General features: G+C 42.7%; 1 protein-coding gene across 1 annotated transcript; it reads left to right on the forward strand.

Annotated features, from left to right (window-relative positions):
- Window positions 1-14,396: 14,396 nt before the first annotated feature.
- Window positions 14,397-18,207, forward strand: LOC116193778 (receptor-like protein kinase 2). The gene is made up of 2 exons (XM_031522527.1): window positions 14,397-17,322; window positions 17,690-18,207. Exons 1-2 carry the CDS (start codon window positions 14,397-14,399, stop codon window positions 18,205-18,207), a joined length of 3,444 nt encoding a protein of 1,147 aa, XP_031378387.1.
- Window positions 18,208-18,415: the final 208 nt, after the last annotated feature.

An 18,415-nucleotide genomic window follows, 5' to 3' on the forward strand; every position in this document is an offset into this window, starting at 1 on the left:
ACGATCTTTTGAAATTGTAAAAATAACATCTCTCATAATATCTTTTATATAAAAAAGAAAATGGAAAAAGGATTGAAGAATTTTTAAAATAGATAGAATCACGATAGATTTTTTTTTGCTGAATAAGGTACTTTATTAATTGGTGGTTGCATTTACGTTGATTCCTAGACTTACATCGGGATATCCCTCGAAAGTGCATAGAGAGTAAAAATTTGACAATGAGCCATATTGGCCTAAGTCATGGGCTAGAGAGTTATCCGTTCTAGGAATCCATGAACATAACCAGTCCAAAAAGAGTTTTAGAGTTATAGAATATCCGAAACTATGCTCCTAATTTTCCACGGAGAATTATGTGGGTGCAAAATGGCATTTACAAGTAGCAATGCATCGTAGTGTAGCCAGATCTTCTTCTTTCCTCTTTATGCCGCTATGTTTAGGGCAAGGAGGGCTGCTCGGCCTTTTGCCTGAAGTGGTTTATCCTCTTGCGACACTTGGAACCATGATAATGTAGGTGGGCTGTTTAGCTGTTGAAGTATTCCCGCCAAGCATGATCTGTTGATATTTCAGGATGCATCTGTGGTGATGATTGTCCAGTAGGGTCCTGTAAGCTCTTGTGATGCTTTAAGTTGTAGTGACCGCATATGTGAGCTTTCCTCTTGTAGAACCTTGTTGCGTCCGCCCCTATTATGCTCCCAGGAAAAAAAAACTATTAATTCTTTTGATCGTTTCATGGAGATCTGCTGTTTTTCCTGCATGCAAGATTTCATTACGTGAGTTCCATAGTTGGTATCAAGTGATAGCTGCATATAGAGAAAACATGGCCTTATCAGAGCTACTTGCTAAGAAACTGTGTAGAGGACAAGCAATAAAATTAATTAGGTCCTTTGGACTGGAACATGGGATGAAGTTAGAGTGTATATCCCAAGGTGATTCCCTTCAGGCAATACGATAAAAGATACAATTACCGTAGAGGTGTTCTAATTTATCGGAGCTGGTTTGGCAAAGAGGACACGGGGTGTTTTCTTCGCTAAACTAGGGGAGACTTTTACTAGCAATTCTTCAAAGATGGAGTTTGAAGCGTTCATGGATTTTTAGATTCCATATGGCTTTCCACACTATTCCATTATGATTAAGGAATCTATTCTTCTGGTCTATGAGGTAGAAGGATTTGATAGAATGCTTCCCTGATGTGTTTGGAGTCTAGAGTGCTGAGTCTTCATAGTCTTCTTGTTGTAGGTGCATCTTGAGTATGTTTTCCACTGTTTCTTGATCGAAGAGGTTCGTGAGTTGTGGAATGTTCCATCTCTTCGGGTGGAAGAGCATCAAATCGTGTACTTTTAGCTCCGGGTTGGGAGCTACACCTGCTGTCAGCACCCAATTTCGGTCCATCGGCTCCGGGGGGGCAAAATCGTCTTTTTTTTTCAATTTATTACCTTTTCTAAAAAAAATAAAATAATAAATAATAATAATAATAATAATAAATAATAAATAATAAAGAAGAAAAAAAAATCGGGCAGGGCCGGGCAGCGCTCGCCGGCTGCCCGCGATCTCGCCGGCCCGGAACTACCCCCAAATCGCGGAAAACCGTGATTTTCTCCAAATCGGCCGAAATCTTAACGAAAAAAGGGAAGAAATTGCAATTAAATAAATAGAAATGGAATTCGGATGGGGAGGAACATGACCCAGGGAGAGAAAACGAGAAATTTGCCCTAGTTTCGGAGAATTTTGAAATCGGTGGAATTCGGGAACCGTCGCCGGAAAATCGAAAAATTCCCCCGATTCTGACCGCCTAAACTCCGATAAGGCCTAGATCGACCACGGCGAGGCGTCGGCAGTGTCCAGAACCGTCACCCGAGCCCTCTCGTGCCGTCGTCGCGGCGTCCAGGGGCGAGAACCGCCGGCCCCAGCCTCGTCGCCGCCGCTTCCCCGAATCCCGGCCGCGCTTCGGCTAACGGGCCTCGGCCCATTTCTCTTTCTTTACAGGCTCGGCCCATTTGGCCCAACGCGCTCCAGTCCGGCCCAGCTTCTCTTCCAGGCAGTTTCTCCTTAGGGCGGGCCAGTCCGATCCGATCCGATCCGACCAGATTCGTCAGGCGATTTTTTATTCTTATTTTTTACAGAGAAGCCCCTCAACTTTCCGGATTAGGTAAATTCTCAACTTAGTGGCATGATTAGCGTTCCTTTCCTGAATATTATTGCTTGCTTGATGGATATAATGTGAAATGAGTGTTCTAGGGTCGCGTGGGTGATCGGATTTGTCCCGAACTCGATTTTACGAACTTTCTATTTTGTCACATTTCAGTCCAGAGGACGTATTTTATTTTTTTAAGATCTGCCCCGAATTTTAAAATTATTTTCAATCAAGCCCTAGTCATTTTATTATTTTCCAATCAGTCCTTGGATTTTTCAGAATTTTTCCAACAATCCCAAAGAACTTTTCAAATTGTTTCAGTTTAGTCCCGGGACCATTTTCACCCTTTTCAGATCTGCCCCGAACTTCAAAAATTCTTGTTAATCAAGTCCCAGTCATTTTACTATTTTCCAATCAGTCCTGAAATTTCCAAAACTTTTCAAGCATCCCAAGGAACTTTCCAAGTTGTTTCAGTTTAGTCCTGGGGCCTTTTTTTTTTTCAGATCAGTCCAGATTTTCAAATTCATTTCAAATAAGTCGTAGGACATTTTCAGTAATTTTTTTACACAGTCCCCATTTTTAGAATTTTCAAATCAGTCCCCAATTTTTTCAAAATTTTCAAATCAATCCCTGCTCTTTTAAAATCGTTCAATTCAGTCCCCTGGACATTTTCTAAAAATATCCGACCCTTTTCTACTTGGATCACCCACCGACAATGTATGTGCCTCATTTAAATATTTCATTTTTGTAATTATATACAATGTGACCATGTTGGAAATTAAAGTTTATCGAACGGTCAACTAATGGTTATCTCGACGGCTCGAAATCCATAGACTAAAGCATTCGGCAAGTTTTTAATTAACCTAAAATTCTACAACGGGATAATTGGGACGTTAAATTTGGCTAAATTAAATCACTTGATTTCTTTAAATGGATTGCACGAATTGATGAATAATCTGTAATCGCGTCGACAGTTCAAGAACTGTTAGTCATGCCCTTTTCAAAATTCACAATTTCAAAAGCACCGAGATACGTACAACGTAATCTTGATTTTCATGCACACACATATTTACCGATTCAAGGGCATGATTACCGGTTCTTGTCATGCCGTAATCCTAGCGTAGGTTTGTGCATAAAATTGGTCAAAACATGGGAAAACAAATTATCACAAACTCGGCTTAAATCAAACATGGGCAATAGTCAAATAGAGGGTTAGGTTTTTTGGGTTTTAGGTGAAAATACTTTTAATCTGTAAAAACCATATTGTCACGATATAGAATAATCTAAAAACAACCCACACATTCGAGACTTGACTATGGACATCACGTCTGTCTGGTCCGTTAAAATAATGCCGAATGCTACATACCATATCCATCACCCCTTTTGTTTGTTTTAAGGTAGGATTTGTATGCCAAGATACCTCGGGTAATAATCAGTTAATTCACATAAATTCGGCGATAACAAAACCCCATTGTTCGTTTATTTGAGCTTGCTTGTTACATCTTTTGCACTTGATTGTTATGCGGATCGAGCCCGATCCTTTAGGACTCGATTCACACTGGGTCCAACGCCCATAACCGTCGATCATGGGGTCCAATACCCCCATACACCGAGTGCGCATTTAATTTAGTTTTCGGTCTTTTCCAAAACTATACGGTGAGCATGAGTGAAATCATGGCCGAATGCGAACCGACCGGGATTTAGTCATTGTAGCTTGTCTTTTATTTATTTGAGAGAACAATGTAAGGTTTTATATTATACATATATTCATGTAAAATCCCGGTCGGAGAGTGGACGGTCAGAGTGTTTTTTCGAATTTACGGTATCAAAACGCATAAGATGAGTGGAACTTAATTAAGCGGTAATTAAATTAAAATGGCAAACCTAAACAAGCTAGAGTACCGAAAGGGCATGTGGGATATAGGCCCACACGTAATAGAACTCCCGAATTCGGAATTTTCGATTCCGTATAGACCATTGCCTTAACATTTAGGTGTACCCCGTACCCCTAGACCTAGGTAACTTGCCGACCCTCGACCTTCGGGTCGTAAAATGGCAAGTGGCGACTCCTTCTCACGTGCGTCCGTCGCGTGTCCCCGGAAAGGTGGACACTCCTGAGTCGCGTTGCATTTAGGCGTGCGCATGCGTGCCCCGACGAGACGAAATTCGGGTGCGCACAGCTGCCTTGGGGGATGCTTTATGATCCTTCTTACCTGGGATCCATGGGTCTATTCAAGCTGAAATGGTTGAGCCATCTCCTACAGCAAAGCAAGTACTTACTTGTATGGTGTCCTTGCACCATTGAAGACTTTTCCATATTGGTGAAGGAGAAGAGTAGTTGGACGAGTTTAGAAAACTGCCATACTTCGCCTTAAGAGCCATGCCAGCCAAGCTGTCATTTGTTTTAGTTAAAGCCCATGCAGTTTTGGATAACATCGATTTTTTTTAGTCTTATGTTCTTCGAAAACCAAGGCCTCCATTTGATCTCGATTGACATATGGGATATCCAACTCTTTGGTGCGTAGTAGCTGCTTTCTTCTTTGCTGCCCCCCCACTAGAATCTTCTTGTCACTTTGTCAATGGAGTTTAATGTGGATTTTGGAAGCCGGAACAGTGACATAGTGTAGATAAGTGTGATGTTGATCACTGAGTTGAACATAGTGGCTCTACCCGCTTAGGAAAGTGCTCTTGCCTTCCATGATGCCAGTTTGCTTTTGATTTTATCGATGAGGAAGTAAAAGGATTCTTTCTTTCTTCTTTTGATGAATAATGAGTTTCTTAAATATTTGGCGTCTTCCTTAAGTTTTCTCATACCCATGATGGCTTTGGCATTTCTCTTCATGTCTGCATTGGTATATTTGAAGAAAAAGAGCCCTGATTTTGAGCAATTTACTTCTTGGCTCGATCAAGCGCAAAACTTGTCGATGATATTCTTAATACTTCTGATATTTGCTTTAGTTGCTTTTGAAAGAATGAGAAGGTCATCAGTAAACATAAGGTGTGAAATTTGTGGTCCTCCTCTGCTTATATGAATTCCCTTAATCTCATCGTTGGCTTTAGCCCTGTAAAAGAGTCTAGACAATATTTCCATTGAAATTACGAAAAGATAGAGTGAGATGGGCTCACCCTGTCTTATACCTCTAGATGGCGAGAAATGTTTGTGGGGCGAGCCGTTGAGTAAGATCGAGAAAGTTGATATTGATGTTGATATGCATTGATCCATGAAATGAAGGTTGAGTGGAATCCCAGTTTTCCTAAAATTTTTATAATGAAACTCCATTCCAACTTGTCAAAGGCTTTGATAAAGTCTATTTTCAATCCTATCCATCCCCTTCGTGCCTTATTTTTCCTCATTGTGTATAGGATTTCTTGGGCTAGGAGCCCATTCTCATTTATCTATCTTCCTTTGGTAAAAGTTGTTTGGTTTGGGGAGATGATTTTGTGAAGCAGAGGTTTGAGTCTGTTGGCAATGATTTTCGAGATAACCTTGTAGCTAACGTTGCAAAGGCTAATGGGTCTGAAGTCCTTGAAGGTGGAGGCGCCTTGACTTTTGGTGCAAGGCAGATGAATGTGTTATTTCACTCCTTGAGAATGTGACTCGATCTGACGAAGTTTTTGACTGCATCAAGGAGAAGTAGCTTAATTGTTCTCCATAGTGCTTATAGAACAGGGAAGGAATTCCTTTTGGGCCCGAAGCTTTGAGGTATGGGATTGAGTTTAGGGCCATGAGAATTTCCTTGTCATCTGGAATTTGGATTATACTTACATTTTCAGAATGTAGTATGATGGGGTTGATCAGTCCTTCAAAATCATCGGTACATGAGGGTGGGGCGTGTTAAAGAGCTCTTGGAAATTCCTAAGGAAATAGCTTCCAATTCTTTCATGATCTTGTCTCCATGGCCCGTCATTATCCTTTACTGCTGCGATGTGGTTTGATCTAGGCTGGATGACGGTTGAGGGGTGGAAGAATTTAGAGTTTCTGTCGCCATCCTTCAGCCATAGTTCTCTTGATTTCTGTCGCCATATAAGGTCCTTCCTTGTGAGAATTTCTTCAAGTTCTGCAGTAAGTATTTCTTCTTGTTCCTTGGTCTCAGCTGTGGAGTGCTTAACTTGGATCTCTTGGATTCTTTCCATGATTCTTGCAATGTTAGTATCGCAATATCCAAACACTTTCTTGTTCCATTTCCTGAGTTCTTTTTTGACCATTTTTATTTTGGAAGAGAGTTGATACGCCTTTGACCCATGAACTATTATATTCTAAGTGTTTTTAACAATCTCCTGACTAGAATTGTTTCGGGTCCAAGCTTCTTCAAAACGAAATGATCTAGGTTTGAATGAAGAATCCATCCATAGTTTTAAAAGGATGGGGTTATTATCAGAACGAATTTGAGGGAGGTGGAAGACCCTCGCATTTGGAAATGCAGTTCTCCATTCGTTATTGGGGATAGCTCTGTCTAATCTTTGTTTTATGGAAGCTAGGCCTAATCTCTTATTTCTCCACGTAAAGGGATTACTAGTGAAACCAAGGTCTACTCATACTGATTGGTTGAGAAAAGTGTCTAAGAAGGATCGTGAAGAAGAAGCGAAGTTACGACCTCCTATTTTATCATATGCATTACAAATTTCGTTAAAATCTCTTACAATCAACCAAGGTTGGTCTATAGAATTCGCAATATCAGTTAGTTCAGACCAAAATCGAGGATTTTCATTGCTATAAGGAGGTCCATTTATTGCAGTAAGTATCCAATGGGTAGGTAGGACATGATTCTCAATCATTGCATGAATATAATAATGGAGAAGATTTTAGAATGGTTACCTTTAGCTCGATGTTCTAAAGTAAGCACAGACCCCTTGTTGCTCTTGAAGAGTCGACCGAGAAGATGTCGTCAAGGTTGCAACGCTTTGCTATTTTATTGCAGTGACTGGAGCTTGCTTTGGTTTTGGAAAGAAAGATCATACCAGGTCTGTGTTTCCGAACGAGGAGACGAAGAAGTCGAACTGTCGGCTCTCCTCTTATACCCCGACAGTTCCATGCTAGAAGACTCATGGTTGCATTGGAGGCTTGATAAGGCCCGCCTCCTAGGCCATTTGGATATCATCGGGGTTGAACTCTTGTTCTATTTTCACTTCATAATACTCAAATATTCTTGATAGGTTCTAGAGAGGTGGCATAAATTGTTGCTGTTGCTCCATCATCCACAGGTGACTGCCGTAAGGGGTTGGTGGCCAGTGGTCAGTATGGCTGCTTCCTACTCTAATGTGCCACATATGCATGGGATTGTCGCCTCCTGCCTTTGCCATTTTGCTTATGATTCGGGAATAAGGCGTCGAGAGCTTAAGAAGATCTTCAATCGTCATCTCAACTTTTATTTTCCTCTTTGGGAAGTTGATCACGACTTCTTCAGTTGACATATTGTAGGCTTCATTTGGCGGGGAGTTTCATTTACTGGAACTGGAATCACCGGTTCGGGACCCTTGTGTTTTGAAAATTTGGTGTTGGTTGCGGGCCTGACGTTGGGTCATCAGTGGGCTTGATAAAAGATGTGGGCTGAAGACAATCTGTTGGGTCTTGGGTGGGCTTGAAATTTGGTGCGGGCTAATTGCCTGTTGTTGGGTTGGTTGAGGGTACTGGTATGGGCTAGGTGTTTTCTGATATTGGGCCTCGTCTTGGGCTTGTTGTTCAATAAGCCCAGAATATAAGGAATCAGTTACCAAGGCTTGTGATCCACTTCTCCTCTTCACCGCCTTCTTCCTAAGTGAGAAATCTGTAGCTCCAGCTCTGCGAAGGAAGTCGTTGTCAGTGTCAAAGGGGGTTTCCCCTTTCGAGCGCCCAACGTTTGGATGGTCCGGCGCGTGGTCAGCATATATTCCTTTTGTAGCATTAAATTGGATCATATTGTCTTATCCGTCTATCAGAGTAATCCCAGAAGGCTCGAGGCTGTCATTGTCCTCGATTTTTTGGGTAATCGTGCTGCTGTGGGTTCGGGATGGGTTTCCAGATTCTGGTAGGTGGGTAAGGGAGCTCAGCTCCGGTGTCGATGGCATCGGCGAGGATGGGTGGTCTAGGGCAAACTGCGGCGGTAAAAGATCCATCTGGGCGTCGAATCGCAACCAGGGATCGTACAAATTCAAGGCCCTGGAGCCTCCGACGTATAGTGTGCCTGATCGTGGCCAAGAATCTCGTAGTCGTAGCAGAAAGTCTTCAAGTGCTCATATTTTAAAAACACCCAGGTAGCCACTCATTTCTTCCTATTGATTAGGTGCCCGGGACACAACGGCTTTAAAACCGGAGCCCTAATAAGGCCTCTCGACGTTACAAACCACTTCGGGAGTGATGGCGAGTCCTTCCAATCAATTTCCAATACTTGCCCTGCTCTTTACACCAATTTTGATATGTTTGCTTTGAAGAGAAGTTCGGGTGGGATGCCCCTTATTTGAATCTAGAAGGTTACGGAGTCAAATTTGATTTCCTCTAGTGATAATCCTCTGTCCTAATGAGCTATCATCATATGGGCTCCCTGGATTGACCAGGCTCGGTCTCTTTTGACAAATAGCATGTCTCGTTTGTCCTGAATAAGCAAATCAGAATGTCTTCTATGTAATTTTTTGGTGTGATGGTTACGCCATTTTTGTGTTCCAAGCTTGTAACGTGCGTGGTATAATAGCTTTTGGGGGAGGGGGTTTGAAATCGAATGGCTTGATGAGGAGAGTTAATGGTATTAGGTCTTGTGATTCCTCATCGTTGGCTGGCAGGTCTAGTATGTCCTGGCCGTGAGCCATAGAGACCTATGAACATAACATTTCAAAGAGGGAGATTTCCAGATCGGCTAGGTCCATTGGTGGTAAGGTGTCTTGTGGGTGTAGTAGAGGTTTTGGAATGGTTGATGGGTAGAGATTTTGTCTCTGCTTGTTTTCTTGTGTAGTCAAGGAGGGAGGGGCGATCATAGAGTGTTTGAAAATGAGGAAAAGCTCGGTTTGTTTGCTTATTGCTGGTAGTTGGAGGTCTAAGAGAAGTGTAAGGGTGGCCGTTGACGCTGGAGTGGTGATTGGGAATATTGAATGTTGTTGATTTGATGTTGTAATGTTAGAGATCTACTTTGTTAGCAGATGCATAATGTACTTGCAGCTTTGATGAACTCCTTGTGTAGTAGATGCAGTTTAGTAAATGTTGAGAATGTGATCTTTCCTTGTTGATGTTTTAGGGCAACCGATCGTTTGAAGAGAAGAGGAGAAGAAGGAAGTTTCCAACAAAGAGAAGAGATGAGAGAGAGGCTCCCAACTAGGAGAGAGAAGCTTATGTCTATCCTATTGCGAATCGCCATAGAATTGGCTCACACATAAAATAGTGTGGATGTCGCTTTTATTTATAGACCGAAATACGTCATATCAAGAGATACTTCTACTAAATATATAAAATCCCTCACAAATACAATCCTCTAAATAGTATTTGATTTGATTCTCTATAATAATATCAAATATTCTAATATCTTATTTGATTCTCCCTAATACTCCCCTGCAAGTGCAATGTTCCAGAGCGACATTGCGCTTGAACTCAAAAATGTAAAAAAAATGGCAACAAAACATCATGGTCCAAAAAGAAATTGACATTGATGCACTTTGATATGGCTGGTCCAATTTGAAGTGCAACAAGGCCAAGAGAGATGATGGCCGCAGCTTTGAGGCACAGGGTGACATGGTAGATGTTAGAAGATGAAGTTTTGAGATATAATTGCAATAGCCTAAAGGGAGGTTGAGAAGAGGGTGGATTGCCGATTAAAAAGAGGCGGATGAGAAGAAAGCCATGGACCGAAAATGGAGAGATAAGGAAGGACGACATTGAAGCGTGACAATAAAGCTGTCAGGACCAGTAATTAATAGTGGAGAGATTGAGAGATAGCTCATGATGATGAGGTCATGGCTGAAGCTCGGGACGGCCAAAACGAGCGACAGGAGAGGACTTCGTCGAGAGACCAGGCGACTTGAGAGTGAGAAGGGCCGCACATGGTGTTTGAGGACACAAAAGCAACAGTTGAGCAAGAGGAATGAGAAGATGGCCACGAAGCAAAGAAGGAGCATAGGCCAACCGATTCAAGAATGAGAAAAGCCAAGAAGATGAAGTGATTTTGGGTGGAGCAAGGGAAAAAAGGGAGACAATAGACCTAAGGGCAACAAACTTGAGGGAACATGGAGGTGACCGAGAGGAGAGGTCAACCAATCAGACCCGAGAGAGAAGTGATTTTTTATTTTTTTTAGGAGACTGGTTTATGTGAGAGGAGATGACAATCAGTCAAATATCGTCATGGAAGAACGGGTATAAAAGCAAAGGCAAAACTGTTGAATTGGGTTGTCAGACAAGGATTTCAAGAGCTGAAATGGAATTGGGTTGCCGAAAGCGTCCAATCAAGGTCGAATGCTTGGGCGCTATACGCAATCGAAGGTCTCAACTATGCCAAGATTTTCCGCTCTGATACCACGAGAGATAGAGAGAATTTGCTAGAATGTCAAACAAGAAATGGTGTGAATGTGTATAACATATATTGAAAGATATCAAAGATTACACAATATCATAATATCAAATATTCTTCAATATTACTAATTGATTTTCTACGATATTGATATCCCTTGATTTTTTCTCATACTCCCCCGAAATAGATAGAGTGAATTTGCTAGAATGTCACGTACCAAATGGTGTCTATGTGCTCTTATTTTTAGTAGATGAAATACAACATATATAGAAAGATATTAAAGATTACACAACATCATAATATCAAATATTCTTCGATATCCCTAATTGATTCTCTACAATATCGATATCCCTCGATTCTCTCTCATAATCCCCCGCAAGTGCAACAAAAGAGATCGTACGTTGGGCTTGAAATTGATTTGAGCGAGTGCAGTGTGAATACCCTTCATAAGAACACTATTGAGTTGATGAGTTGTCACCCGATGATTTGGATTAGAAATGTCTTGGAAAAGTTACCTTTAATAAGCAACTTTGATTCTTCCCCGTTTCCAAAGACCATGAAATCCAGTGACAGGAGATGAAGAAGATACCAGAGTGTTGGCCAACAAAAGGGGTCAAGAGCATGCTGAGCAGCATAAGGAGCATGGCATAGCATCATCCCAACAATAAAGGGGCCTGGAGATCGGAACCTGAGGCTGACAAAAGAGAGCTTTGATCTTGGTGATAGAGAAAGAAAAAGTAGCATCGGAAGGGAATGAAAGGTTTAGAGGGAGAGACTAGCAGAGAGAAAATTTGTGAGCACTGGCAAGGAGAGACTCGTGAAGACGAGGTCATATGGCCAAAGTTCGGGACAACCATGAATTTGAGGAAGGTCGGGTACGACCAATAGTAGCAGAAAAAAATAAGTGTCGAGATTTGAGATGAAAGAAATGAGAGAGATTCCGCAAAGACAGAGGGGAAGGAAAAAAATAAAAAGAAAATCTCAGTACCGAGCAACTCAAATTCAGGACTAACTACCGTTGTGGTAGGGCAAAAGAGTTCAAGGTATTCTTATTATTAAGCCGGAGACAAAGATAATCTGTTTGGAGGAAAGATTTCTTTCAACCAAACTGAATAAGCGAGCAAAGCTTGGGAAGAGGTAGAAAAAAATGGATTGGTTGCAAAATTGAGGTTGCCGGGCACGCTCGGTCATGGCCGGATGCTCCAGATAACGTATTTAGTGGAAGCTTTAATCAGTAGCAACATGATTGTCCCGCTTTGATACCACGAAGATTTTCTAAAATAGATAGAATCGATAGAATTGACTCACATATAAAATAGTGCGGAGATCGCTCTTATTTATAGACCGAAATACATCATATCAAGAAAGATACTTCTACTAAATATCTAAAACACCTCACAAATATAATCTTCTAAATAGTATCTCATTTGATTCTTCGTAATAATATCAAATATTCTAATATCTTGATTCTCCCTAGTAAGAATATTACTATATTATATCGATGGAAACCCAAAAAGTAGATCCTCTAGGCCCTCAAGAACAAAGATATACCTCTGTGATAGTGACCATGCTGTGGGATTTGTCTTTGCATTCCATAGTGGGGGAATCAAAGCTTTTTATTTGAATCTCTACTTGAATTCTAGCTAGTATTTTTTTTTTGGTGAAAGAATTCTAGCTAGTATATCCCAATTCATTTCGATCCAATTATTATTGCAAATTGCGCACATTTCACCTGTCTCTTTCTTAATTCATACAAAAGAGCATCGGTACCCCGATTTTGCTTTCGAGGAAAATACTACAGACTAAAGCGGGAAAACGAAATTGAGCAAGTTCGCCACTATATGAAAAGGTCGAGTAGAATAAATGCCAGTTGACAAGCGATGGGAATTTTATCACTATAAAGCGTGCAATGGTATAGAATGCTTCAATGAGACTATATAAATTGTGAAAGACGTACGCCGGACAGATGTGTGCAATTAGCCTAAAGTGCAACTGCAATTACACCAACTATATAATAGCTCAATCTAATCCCAAACCAAGAGACAAACAATTGATTCTCCTTTTTTTTTGTTTTTTCCTTTTCCTAATCTACTTTTCTTATTGAGGGGGTTCTATAGGGAGTAGCCACGAGCTCTTCCACTTTTTGAGAAATTTTAAAACGAAACCTATTTTTACCACGTCAATAATGCGTTGAGTCAATTATTAGCTGACATACAAGTTAAAATATTTAATCGTTGATTAATGTAGATTGATTCAGGTGGTTTGACACATAAGTCTCGGGAACGAATTTTATAAATAGAGAAAATTCATAATTAGAGAAATTTATTTCTTAATAAATTAATCCAACTTAAACCTATTGGTCGGGCCGATTAGGCTTCCAAAGTCCAAGTAGGCACAATTGTAAAAAAAAGAAATCAATCATAATGACTCCACAAGCACCCAATGATATCGAATGTTCATTTACTTTAGTCGATGACGAGATACTTTTATATGTGTCTCAACTAGCGAATCTCAGTATACATTACTATTAATTGGTCATGTTTTTTATACTTAATTGGGTTCAATGAAAAAAGATTAATGTTAATATAAAATTTTTAATGCATTTTTCCTCCTTCAATACTTCACCTTTTATAAAGAAGCAATAACATCATATGTTTTATGATTCGACACTTTCTTTAAATTTATGTAATGATTTAAATATTATTTAAAAGATTCATGGCCCATGCAAGTAATGTGGACTCATCCTTGTCACATCAGTAATTTCATCTAATATTAATGAAAAAAGTAATACTGTGATAGATCTGAAATAACATGTAAATCATTAGTTTTACCCATTTATAAATGTCATTTAGAAATAGACAGTTCTTTAGAACCATTTATGTGGTTCCCTCCAAATAACAAGGGGAAGGCATACGAAACTTCATCAACGAGAGTCAAATTTGGTGTTTGTGTCGCTCCCTTCCTCCCTCCCTCTAATACATACACGTGATGATGCAGCCCCACATCCTAATACTATATACTATAATATGATATATGTATATCAATCATGATATATAACACCTCTTTGGGTTGTGTCCCCCCCCCCCCCCCCCCCCGAATACTCTTGTGTCGTGTCGTGTCTTGTCTTCCCCACAGCCCAATTATTCTATTCACCGCACGTAGAAAGAGGTCAGTGGTAGTAATGGTGGTGTTGGTGCCGTCTCCGATCTCTGGCGTTAGGCACCCAATTCAATTTGTTCCTTTTCCATTTTTTTTGGGCATCAGCTCTTTGCGCTTTTGCGCATCTCAATACATCGAATAACCTCCATAAAGGAATTACGGAAGTGTATCAAGTTGACAAATTACACTGTTAATATATATATATTATCTTTAATTCCAAAAATTCGAAACTTGTTGAAATTTTTCATGACCAGAGTGGAATCAACTCCAAGTCGAACTGAATTAATCTCAATCAAGAACTGAATTAATCTCAATCAAGAAGTAAAAAATGCATCACCTCTAAAAAAAATAATTCAAAAAGGAACTCCATATGGAACCGAGCCTGAGAGATACACAGACAGAGTCCTTAATTTTATTGCTGTCCTTTCTTCCCTCTAAAGTGCCATCTTCCTCTCCACGAGTTTGAGTCCAACCAAAGCAAGAAAACCCAGAAAGAGAGAGAGAGAGAGAGAGCAGCAAAACCCAGAGAGAACAGAGACCAAGAAGGAGGGAGGGAAGGAAGGAAAGGATATGGAAGGAGCCCGAGAAGGATGGTTTGGAAATTGATGCAAATGCAACAATAGAGGAATATGTCTATGATGATGCCGTGTTCGAGGCAATCCCTGTTCTTCTTCTTCTTCTCCCCTTTATCACATCCCCCTCCCTTCTTCTTCCTCCTCTGCCTCAGCATCGTTTCAACTCTCACCTCTGCTTCCGCCTCTGCCAACAGTGAAGCCTCTGCTCTGCTCTCATGGCTCCACTCATCCCCCTCGTCCTCTCCCCCCTCCGCCCTCTCCGACTGGAACCCGCTCGACCCCACCCCCTGCAACTGGCCCTGCATCACCTGCTCCGGCACCGGCGGCCCCGTCACCGAGATCAACATCAACTCCTTACCCCTCGAGCTCTCCCTCGCCTCCCTCAACTTCTCCTCCTTCCCTTCCCTTGAGAAGCTCGTCGTTTCGGACTCTAACCTCACCGGGAGCATCCCCAGCAGTATCGGGTCCTGCCCTTTTCTCCGGGTCGTCGACCTCAGCTCCAATGCCTTAGCTGGCAACATCCCTCCGAGCCTCGGGAACCTCGTTCGCCTTCAGGATTTGATCCTGAACTCCAATCAGTTCACCGGGAAAATCCCGACCGACTTAGGCCGGTGCGAGCGGCTCAGGAACTTGCTGATTTTCGATAATGGGCTCAGTGGTATCATCCCGCCCGAGCTCGGGAACCTTCAGGAGCTCGAGGTTATACGTCTCGGGGGGAACAAGGACATTGTCGGGGCGATCCCTCCCGAGCTTGGGCAATGCGGGAAGCTGACTGTTCTGGGCCTCGCGGACACTCGGGTGTCTGGTCCGCTCCCCCGGGAGCTCGGCCTGCTGAGGAACCTCCAGACTCTATCTGTTTACACCACTATGCTGTCAGGCGACATCCCGGCAGAGATAGGGAACTGCTCGGAGCTTGTGAACGTGTTCCTCTACCAGAACAGCCTGTCAGGCCCGATTCCTAAAGAGCTCGGGAAGCTCTCGAAGCTCGAAAGCCTCATGCTTTGGCAGAATGCTCTCACAGGTTCGATACCGGAAGAGATTGGGAACTGCTCGAGTCTCGCCATGGTTGACATCTCCATCAACTACTTATCGGGAGCAATACCAGACTCGCTCGGAAGGCTTGTAAACCTTCAGGAGTTTATGATCAGCAACAATAATGTCTCGGGTTCGATTCCTTCTAGCATCTCGAACTGCACCAGCTTGTTGCAGCTGCAGCTCGACATGAATCAGATTTCGGGCTTAATCCCACCCGAGCTTGGGAGGCTCTCTCAGCTAACCATCTTCTTCGCGTGGCAAAACAACCTCGAAGGCAGCATTCCTTCTACCTTGGCTTCCTGCCAAAGCCTCCAGGCCCTGGACTTGTCACACAATTCCCTCACCGGAACCATTCCTTCGGGGCTGTTTCAGCTCAGGAACCTGACAAAGCTCCTACTCATCTCCAATGATATATCGGGGACTATCCCACCGGAGATTGGTAACTGTTCCTCCCTGGTGAGGCTGAGGCTCGGTAGAAACCGTATTACCGGCTGGATCCCGAGAGAAATAGGATCACTGGAGAGCCTAAATTTTCTCGATTTAGCGAGTAATAGGCTCTTGGGCTCGCTTCCTGAAGAGATTATGGACTGCGCCGAACTTCAGATGATGGACCTGAGCAACAACACCTTGGAAGGCCCGCTCTCGAATTCACTGTCATTGCTCTCAAGCCTGCAAGTGTTGGATGTTTCAAACAATCGGTTCTCAGGCCACATCGCTGCAAGTTTTGGCCGTCTCGTGTCCCTGAACAAGCTCATTCTGAGCAAGAATGACTTCTCAGGTCCAATTCCAATGTCGCTTGGCCTCTGCAAGAGCCTTCAGCTACTTGATCTCAGCAGCAATGGGCTCAGTGGCAACATCCCACCTGAGCTGGGCCAAATTGAGACTCTCGAGATAGCCCTCAACCTGAGCTGGAATGGGTTATCAGGCCCGATCCCGGTCCAGATATCAGCCCTCAGCAAGCTCTCAGTTCTAGACATCTCACATAACAAGCTTGAGGGGGACTTGAGCCCACTCCTCTCATTGGACAACCTCGTGTCCCTGAACATCTCATACAACAACTTCACCGGACTCCTCCCCGATAACAAGCTCTTCCACCAGTTGTCACCGGAAAATATAGCGGGAAACAGTGGCCTCTGCACCTCCTCCCGAAACTCTTGCTTCGCGAGCAACACTAAGGATGGAAATAATGGGGCCGATGATAAGCGGGCACGGAGGCTAAAGCTAGCATTAGCACTGCTGATCACGCTCACTGTTGCAATGATTGTGATGGGAGTGCTAGCGGTGGTTCGAGCCCGCAGAACTATTGGGGACGGCGAGTTCGAGCTTGGAGAATCATGGCCTTGGCAGTGGCAGTTCACCCCATTCCAGAAGCTGAACTTCTCGGTCGATCAAGTACTAAAGTCTCTAGTTGAGGGTAATGTAATCGGGAAAGGTTGCTCTGGGGTAGTCTATAGAGCGGACATGGGGAATGGGGAAGTCATTGCTGTGAAGAAACTATGGCCCATAAGTATGGCCCAATCAGATGGTCGTGGGAACGGCAATGATAAGTCTGGAATCCGTGATTCATTCTCGACAGAGGTAAAGACACTTGGGTCAATCAGGCACAAGAACATCGTTCGATTCTTAGGATGCTGTTGGAACAAGAGTACAAGGCTATTGATGTACGATTACATGCCTAATGGGAGCCTCGGAAGCCTCCTCCATGAGCGGAATGGGAGGCCGTTAGATTGGGATCTTAGGTACAGAATTTTGCTGGGATCGGCCCAAGGACTGGCTTATTTGCACCACGACTGTGTCCCGCCAATTGTTCACCGGGATATTAAGGCGAACAATATCCTCATAGGGCTTGAATTTGAGCCCTATATAGCTGATTTTGGCTTGGCGAAGCTCGTTGATGATGGTGATTTTGCTCGGTCTTCTAACACAGTGGCTGGGTCTTATGGGTACATTGCGCCAGGTGAGAAATTTTTCCTAAAATCTCGTCCAATTGATTAATTGTGCTTGTTGCTATAAATCAGCATTATTGGGGATAAAGTACAACAGAATCTTGGATCATTGGGGACGACATGTCCTGCTTCTAGTTCTGAATAAATTTGTACTTTTAACAAGTGGATTAGAGTTAATTGGAGGACCACTTTGATGCTAGGACCAATGAATACGACTGTCCTGAAATGTACGATGAGTTAGATATTGCCAGTTCCGAGTTTATCATTTCATTCTTTTAACTGGACACCGTCGATAAATTCTTGGAAGAAGTTCGTCATTTCCAACTTCTGAGGAGATTCGATGTTGATGTTGATTTTGAATGTGTATTTTGTGAACAGAATATGGATACATGATGAAGATCACAGAGAAAAGCGATGTCTACAGCTATGGAGTAGTAGTTCTTGAAGTGTTAACGGGGAAGCAACCGATCGACCCCACCATCCCGGAAGGGCTCCATGTGGTTGACTGGGTGAGGCAGAAGAGGGGAAGCCTTGAAGTTCTCGATCGAGCCCTGCTCTCACAAACTGAATCAGATGTCGAGGAAATAAGGCAAGCCCTTGGGATAGCTTTACTGTGTGTTAACGCAACTCCCGACGAGAGACCCACCATGAAGGATGTCGCAGCTATGCTCAAGGAGATCAAGCACGAGAGGGAGGAGTTTGCAAAGGTCGATGTTCTCCTGAAGGGGTCTCCCTCATCAGAAAAACTGGAAAACATTAAGAGTAATGTCGGCCACCCCACATCATCATCGAGGAAGACCCTCCCGAGCCAGTGTCCAAACAGCAACAATACTAGCTTTTCTGCCTCTTCATTGCTCTACTCCTCGTCCGAGCATTCTAGACTCGGGTTCAAGTAGAAGCTTGAGAGGCAGAGGAGGAAGAAGTGGGATCATATCACTCTGCCCTGTTGGGGATCAAATCCATTTTGCTTTCTCTTGTTTTGCAGTGTTAATGAATGTAAAGAAGAATGAAAGGGACAAAATTTGTTATCATCACCATATTATGCATAAGAGGAAACAGAGCCAAAGGTTGCTGGTTTGCTATGTTTAATAGACTCCCCAAATA

Source organism: Punica granatum, chromosome 2 (genome assembly GCF_007655135.1).
Source record: "Punica granatum isolate Tunisia-2019 chromosome 2, ASM765513v2, whole genome shotgun sequence".
Taxonomy (NCBI): Eukaryota; Viridiplantae; Streptophyta; class Magnoliopsida; order Myrtales; family Lythraceae; genus Punica; species Punica granatum.